General features: G+C 29.8%; 1 protein-coding gene across 1 annotated transcript; it reads right to left on the bottom strand.

The window, feature by feature from the left end:
- Nucleotides 1-865: 865 nt before the first annotated feature.
- On the bottom strand, nt 866-7675 carry LOC132720276 (uncharacterized). Its single transcript, XM_060704371.1, has 7 exons — nt 7349-7675; nt 6907-6976; nt 6430-6554; nt 4776-4853; nt 3882-3938; nt 2493-2635; nt 866-2095 (listed from the first exon to the last, which is right to left on the bottom strand). The coding sequence occupies exons 1-6, from the start codon at nt 7611-7613 to the stop codon at nt 2511-2513; spliced, it is 720 nt and encodes a 239-aa protein (XP_060560354.1). The 5' UTR covers nt 7614-7675; the 3' UTR covers nt 866-2095; nt 2493-2510.
- Between the last annotated feature and the right edge of the window lie 804 nt (nt 7676-8479).

Genomic DNA, 8479 nt, shown 5'->3' with positions numbered 1-8479 from the left:
TTTAGACATATAACTCTTATTAGAATGGTATCTTAATCATTTGATTAAGCCTATACACAACTGTTTGGAATAATGATTTTATTTATATTTCAATTTTTAGTGACACTATGTATACGAGGGTGATCATTGAATTCTATACTTGTTTTGTAGGAACAGGGACAATGAATTATAAAATAGCACGTGAAGTGTCGTCTTTATAAACGAAATTGCTAATAAACATCAGATAAATACATAATACTATAAAATTGAAAATCGTCGTAAGGTTTTAAGGCTATTCTACTATAACTTGTTCAGTTTGTTCAGAATTTCCCATCATATAGTCATTTGCTTCATTATAAACGTTTATTGTGACAGCATGGTAGTGTTGGTTTTCCCTATTGTCAACTGTTGACTGGTGTATTCTTTGCAATAGAAAAAGAAACCAAGTTACTAATAAGAATATCATATAAATTAGTCAAAATGGCCATTATTTTAAAGAAAGACACAGAAAAAATTTCATTTCTTCGTTTTGAATTTTACATTCAATATTCTTGAGTCAGGTTCGAGCGTTAAGAATTCACAATAGCTGTCACAGTTAACTCTAAAATCGTTAAATCGACACCGTATATGTCATATATCGACTTTCCAGTTTGCTATAGGAGGACGACGTCGCATTATATCAGGCTCAAACTTGAACCTGAGTAGAAACAACGATGTTCCCTTAGTTAATTGTATAGTTTTCTCACATGAAAGAATTCGAAGACGTTGGTGTGGATCGAACATACAACGGTGAGGGGCAAATGGTTAAAGTCAACGATCTAAAGGACTCTGCCACGGGAACACATATAATTTGAGAAACTGATTAGCAGGTTTAGGTATAATATATTTAATACACATAAATTAGAATGGCGCATACAAAAATGCTAAATCTCAAAAACAAATATCTTTCTGTAGATCTAAAGGTTTATTTTTCAAAAATTGAATATTCAAATATGGTATCAAAATAAAGGTACTCTCTTCATAAAACTAACTGTGCTCATTAATATCACATTGATGAGGGTCAGGAAGACATACAAGAAGAAAAAATGTGTTTTACAATTCCATATAAAACTACTCTCTAGTATAGGCTAACATGCCCTTGTCGTTACAGAAAATATACCATACAATAAAATTACGATTTAAAGTAGACCAAATAATTACATTCATCTTATAAAAGTCAAAATAATAAAAGATCATATACATTACACACAGAAAAAGAGACATGACCGAATAATTAAAATTGACAACACATATTGAGATTATTTCCCCTTTAATGTAATGATAATAAGTCATCATTTCGAAGTAAAAGATAATAAAACAAGTGAGCTAATTGTAAAAGGTTGCATTGTGTCTTTAGAAAACACAAGGGAAGATACTATAAATAAAAACATACACAATCCCAAGCAATCAGATACATTTTTATACGTATGCAATTTTACATAGATAGATAAAAATACATTGTATATTAAATATGTTTTATAAGATTTACTTTTAAACTAAGAAGTAACAAGTGCCAATGTACTCAAGTCATAGTTCTATTAAGCTTCACAGTTACCGAATGATGAGGAACAACACATTAAAAGCAAAATATCTTATTAATAAAAGTTTCTTTCTATCTCTTATACAATATTACTTTCTAAGATTTATTTGTGAACATCGAATGTTAAGGGCTTTTAATTAACAATTTAAATTTTCTAACAGTGAGTGTGGGATTAAATTACTTAGTAAAAACCATTATATGAGTAAATAAAAAATAGAAAGATTATCACCATGTGTAGCCCGTGTGTTACTTCAAACCTGTTTTCTAAGGCACATTCTTCATTAGCTTAAACACCTGACATTAAATGATTTCGTTGTTCTTATACAAGGAATATAATATGGCAAAGTTATCACATTTATTAAATGTTCATTCATAAATACACAGCTGCTAGTATGTACCGATATCTATATTGTAAATAACAGTAATTTAAAACAAAAGTTCTTGAGCTGATAAGATTGATAGAATCAACAAGAAGTCCTTGTTCACAATGGTTTGGTTTGTCCTTGTTGTTCGTGTAATTGCTTTGGCTATAATTACCTAAAATATAGAAAAGCTGCCATTATACGTTTGATAAGTAGTTGGTCAATTGCGAAGAAATTTGTAAATACATTATACTGGTGTGTTATCCAGGAAAACTGCCGGTTAAATCAACGTCCGCCAAGATATGACCAACATGTGTAAAATTCGGCATACAAAAAGAGAACAAAAACGAAGAAACAAATATCCAAATAAACAATAACAGGTACTTAAAAACGGATAAGTCTTTATAACAAAATGTATTCAGTGTATATGCAAACATCTATAAATGCACTAATTACATTAGTGAGATAATTCTTTACTCAAAAGATTTACTGTATCATTGCAGAAGTGTGGGTTTAATAATCATTAGTTATAAAGTTAATAAGTATCAAAATAAAAAATGAATAATACTAACAATTTGTTATTCTGCTCATTAGAAACCCGGTACGTGAGGTTCAGCACAGTTGCAAATGTTAACAGTGTCTACTTTCTCAAATTTATAATTGACGGTGTGGTCATGTCGTCTTCTTTTTCTGTTCAAACACTCCAATAAGCTCTCTACAGAAAATACAAATATTATTAACAACAAAATATCATTGTCAGCACATAATTGTAAAAAGGAATAATTGCCTATTTAAATGATTTTTTTTTTAACTTAAACAGGGGCAAGGGTTCATTATTTGCATTTTAACTCCTTTCTTCACTAGAATATTGCATTATTCTATGATTTTTTTAGACAAATTCTTTGCAACGACTTTACTTTTGACATGATGCAACGCTAACAAAATTTCCTGTTCACATTTTTCTGTACCCTAAAGAGGGCTATTCAGCAAAAACGTTGGCATATTAAAGTGATATTTTTTAATTTGCAGTAGACTACTTATTTTTTAGCAATAATTGTCTCTTATCTATGTTAATTGTACTTTGAAACTTAATGTTTGGGATCATTTTATACAGTCAAGTAAAGTTACTTGAAATGTTTAATAACTGTTTTCTTTTCTTAAACTCAATATTGAAAACATATGCATGGACTATGTTCTATTTCTAAGCATAGGTCCGTTATAGTTTACTTCCAGTTTAATTCAAAAGATTTTTCCGGGAGAAGGGCATTTTTGCAAAGCCATCAAAGGAGAATTAATTGGTCTGCCCCTGAAAGCGTGATATTAAAGCTTCCTTCGTTTCTTTTTCAAAAAGCATTCACTACTCCCGAAAACGGTTTAAAGCCTTTTAATCGATTACAGTATTCTGTGAGTCGTTTCACCTGCTGAATATTGCATTTTTTCAAAATTAAATTGATTTTGAAATCCCTTGCTTTATTTATTCAACTGGACATATATGTACACGACTTTTTTTTAAATTTGTTGGTACTATTCATTACTGACGGAAAGAAATGTCTTTCTGATGGACAAAAGCCAATAAACGTAAGTGGAATTGAAATTAATTCAATCAAGAACAGTTTATGGCAAGCAGCATCTATCTTGATTGAAAGAATGTTAAAAAAGTATGCTCCATGACTGTTCCTTCTTTTATTGAAACGCATATATTCAAATAAAATTATCGAAGATTAAAATAACTTAGAAATAATCATTATTACGTGTTTTTTGTCACTGATTTCATTGACATTTAAAAAAAAACCTTTTTAACTAAAAAGGGGAATAGGTATGAAAATAGGCATACATTTTTTTTATAAAAAACCCAAAATTCTTCTCAGACAATTTTTCCCTTTTAAAATATTTCAATTGTATGCACATCTTTCGATTCTACAACAACAACAATATAATAATAATCATATAATAATACTTACGCCGTTTATAAATACAGGCACCAATGATGCTGAATACGACAATACCGACACAACAATCTGCAAAAATAAAATTTAATTCAGTTACTTAGCAAAGGAACTGCAAAAAGTGGTTGACAACGATAAAGCTCCTCAACACTGTGATAAATAATGTTACATGCACTAGGTTACAAAAAAATCAAGTAATAGAAAATATTGTTATTATTAAAATACTTGGTTCTGGTTTAAGCATGTTTGCAAATCATATGTTTCATTTAAAGAAGTTTCCGATGGTAAAGCAGGAGATATTGTACAAAAAAATGTGGAGAGCAACGGTCAACAGATGACGGACACAGTGTCACTACAAAAGCTCTTTTCTGCTAAACAATCTTACAGTTTTGGTTATTTTATATAAGGTTATTTTATACTCGTTTCAGTAGAAAATTTTCTGAACTTGTTTTATATGGAATAACATGAAAATCAATGAAAGTCTGAAAGTCAGTATTGAATGACGGTTCAATACTTGTTTATCAATTTAAATGTATAAAATTATTTTATGAGAGTCTCAGTTGAGCATTATATTTCATTCAACGAGTTCAATAAGTTATGAAACTACATTGACATAATATTCATTTTTTATAGTTGAAATACTTTAAATTGACACACCTACAGTATAAACATTTAGTGAAGCCACACTTTTGTATAACGCAAATGACGTCACGTTAAAAACTGCAGGGCCGTGAAATACTTTTAACGGAGTCCAAAAAGCTACATGGATATTAGATAACAGTCTTTTTGATATTACATAAAGTCCTTAAAAATCTTAATGCAATGACATGAAAGTCAATAAGAGTCTATATATATGAAATAACAAGTTGTGTAAGATCCAATAAAACGTTTTAAATAATCTTCACTAACATAAAAGATAATGCCACCAAGGAACCGCTTCATTAGTTATATTGTCATTTTCATCATCTGCAGTAATGGTCTTAATACCTGAAAATAAATATGGAGCATTTATCAAATTTTTTGCCATAAACTCTTTACATGAATGAATAAATCAAAGACATGTTCTCAAGTGAATGGGTTTTTTCACGATCAATTACCTTTTTACTGACCAATCGATATTAATCCGATTGTATAAATTTTGCCAAGAATTGTATGCCAATATATATTTATGTCTAAATATGTTTTAAATAATCAGATTATTGATTGATTGTTTGTTATTGTTTTTCTGAGATTAGGAAACTTCAAGCTTGGTTAATACTGCAAAATGATTGTTTTCTAATTTTGAATTTTTGTGTCGAGTCTACATAGTATTGGTGACATAAATGACAACTTCTCTGTCCTCTGTCTGTCTTTATGTCTGTCCAGATAAACCTCCAATGGTCTATGAGTTATTCCGTCCATAATCTTAAATATAAAGAAAGAAATCTCATACATCGACTGGTTACGTGGTAATTTACTGGTTTATGTGGAAAGTGCCACATAAAGATAAGAAAAAACACATAAACCCAAAATGTTGGTACGTTCGCCCGTCACAAAATTTGTCCGAACTCCTCTAAGACTTCTTGTGCAATTTTATCTTAAAGGGACTCCACTGAGGTTTAAAGGTCTTAAAACATAACTGTTTACATTTGAATTTCTTACATAAATGAGCTAGGGCACTTTAAACAGAAATGTATGCAAAGAAGTGAAAACATATACTTTGAAATAAATTGGAAATCTTATTTTTATGCTTTTCTTAGTCCTATTTGAGTGAAAAGCGTTTAAACGCTTTTCATTTTGGGTCGTTTTTTACAATTTGAATACTTATTGTGGAAAAAAATGAAGTGCGAATGATTTGAAATTTTGCACAAAGATTAGTCGTGTAAACCTACATCAAATGGTACATTTATCTGAAAAAATATGTTCAGTCCCATCATGTCAAAATACCTCAGTGGAGTCCCTTTAACGTTACAGGAATGATCTGTATCAGGTGTAATTGTGCATGTCGTCGGCATTGCTCGGACCAAAGATTTTTGTAAGAGTTATGGCCCTTTAATTTTTTTTTTAAAGTTTGTCCGGACTACTCCTGTTATACCACTAAATTAAATTTGATTTAAATGAAACTATTTGGTCGAGTTATGACCCTTGAATAAAATAGTGTTTTTCGTGTTGCTAGATACACTGAAGATTGTCTGGATTTCTCTACACAATCAATACAAAGTCTAGTTGTGAAAATCATCGGTATTTTCAGTTAATTTTTTTTAAACATAGATATGACCCTTTAATGATTTCTATTTTTAAAAATTGTCCGCACTACTCCTCTTATACCACTTATGCAATTGTAAATTCAATGAAATTTTACATGATTAATGAGTACGTGCACATATTGCACGGGTACACAGAATTCACACAGCAGATACAATGGCCACAATAAGGCGACACATGTGACCACTGATCCTTCTTATATATATATATATTTATTGTATTTCTCTTGATTTTGTACTTGACAGTGTCAAATTTATGAAACAAGATTACTCTGATTATTTTAAAGTTTAAAAGTAATATTCCTCTTTATATCACGTACTTGTCCTTCCTCTAAAATTAGTTGTATTGATGCCTTCGGTTGACGATTGTGTTGTGCTGATAAGTGATGTCCCCTGTGTTAAAGTTCTGTCAGTGGTAGTAGTAGAGATATTCACAGAACTCCCCCTATTAAGATAAAACTATGAAGGCTTTACACAGAAACTTTAAAAAAGCACCAAACGGCATAAAACATTGAATGCTTACGATTTCTTTTTTTATCTTGAATAAAATCAAACAGTTACATACAAAACTCAGCTTATTATTATTTATGAAATTCAATTTATTCTAATAGGAAAATAGCTTAGTTTTAGACTCTTTAATATCAGAACCCATAAAATAAGAGGAGTTCAGCTTGACATACACTAGTTTTAAGATACTATAGAAGAAAATTTTATTATATTAGGATATAGAAAATATATGGAAAGTATATAAAACACAAATAAAACATTCGAATAATGCTATGTCTGAAATTATTTACATTGGTCTACAAAGGAAGTCAGGAGGATTTCTGTCAAAACCATGCTCGCATTCACTTACACAGAGTCCATCTGAAAATGATAATTGATTTAGGCGCGATAACAATAAAAAAAAATATTGATTTTATAATTAACATAAAAAATAAGCATATTAATGTAAACATCGACATTCAAGAAAAAAGTTAAACATTGTACTTATCTTTGTTTTGTTTTGTATGAAATGTGAAAAAAAATTTTTTTAGAGAATATTTTTAATTGTGCTGTATCATCTGAATATAACAACTCAAATTGCATGAAATAAAAAATACCAAATTAAGTCGAAATGTGTAAACGTTAAACGAGCAGTAACTATGGGTAATAGAGCAGTACTGCTGAAAACCGATTCATTATCAGAAAGACGTAGTAAGTGGTTTACATGCAAATGATCTTCTGGACAAAATTTACCTGGAAGAGGATATTTGCCTTTCTTACATGGGTTACTTTCGTTTATATGCATGCAGATATCCGAAATAACAATAACATCTTCGTCATAGTTCAAATTGAACTTTCCATCAGGGTTAAAGTATCCTTTTTTGTAATTACAGTAAACATAGGTTGGGCTTATATTATCTCCTCTAGAGCTCAATACAAATCTTTCATCCATATCAGCAACATCCATATGCCTGTATGAGCATGCATTAATACATTCAGAATCGATAGGCTGATACATGCCATTAGGACAGTTCACCTCTTCAAGATGAACAATATATCGGTCTGCAACATCCTGACTTGCTTTTACCCATACTTTCCGGGAATTTAAAAATTCAAAAAAAGGGTTTGGGCTTTAATGTTATAAAGGCTATTTTAAAAAAATTTTTTTAAAAAGGGGAGGGGCCCTTAATTTAATTTTTAGTTTTTAAATCAGTTACCTTCAAAAGGTTTTAAATTCAAAAACGCCTTTTTAAAACAATTAAATTTTAAAAAATAAAAAATAAGGGGGAATATTTTAAAAACCTTTTTTTAATTAGTTTTTTTAAAAATTTTTAAAAAATTATTTTTAAAATTAAATAAAGTTTTGGGCTTTTGGGGGAAGGGAAGTATTATATTTTTTTTTACTTTTTTCAAACCCTTTTGGGGAAAAATTTTTCTTATAAAACCCGTTTTCCTTTTGGCTTTATACGGGTGCGCGGGGCCTGAATTTTCCAAAGGAAATTTTTTGAAAAAAAGGTTTCCCTGTTTTTTTTTTAAATTTAGTTTAAAAAAAAAAAGCAATTTGGGGAAACATGTTTTAAATAGAAAAAACCAAAAAAAAATGTAGGAAAAATTTTTAAAAATTAAAATCGGGCCCCTGGGCACAAAAAAAATTGAAAAAAACCTCGGCGGGAAGGTTTTTTTCCCTTTTATTTTTTTTGGGGGCCTTTTCCCTTTGAAAAATTTGGGTTGAATTTTTCCACCCCCCAAAAACTATTTTCTTTTTTTTTTTTAAAGAGGGGGGGCCCAAGTTAAAAAAACTTTTTTTCCCCACGTTTTTTCCGTGGGGACTTTTTGTTTTTGTAAGGGCATTGTTTTTAGAAAACAACTTGAAAATATTGGCTT

Source organism: Ruditapes philippinarum, unplaced genomic scaffold (genome assembly GCF_026571515.1).
Source record: "Ruditapes philippinarum isolate M1 unplaced genomic scaffold, ASM2657151v2 ctg4692_1_1_1_1, whole genome shotgun sequence".
Lineage (NCBI taxonomy): Eukaryota > Metazoa > Mollusca > Bivalvia > Venerida > Veneridae > Ruditapes > Ruditapes philippinarum.
This window is presented reverse-complemented; position numbering and strand designations above follow the sequence as displayed.

Coding starts and splice junctions, on each gene's coding strand:
- LOC132720276 (XM_060704371.1), bottom strand. CDS start 7,613: ATGTATCAGCCTATCGATTCTGAATGTATTAATGCATGCTCATACAGG. Junction 6,555..6,906: donor GACTTCCTTTGTAGACCAAT/GTAAATAATTTC, acceptor TTATCTTAATAG/GGGGAGTTCTGTGAATATCT. Junction 2,636..3,881: donor TGCCTGTATTTATAAACGGC/GTAAGTATTATT, acceptor TATTTTCTGTAG/AGAGCTTATTGGAGTGTTTG.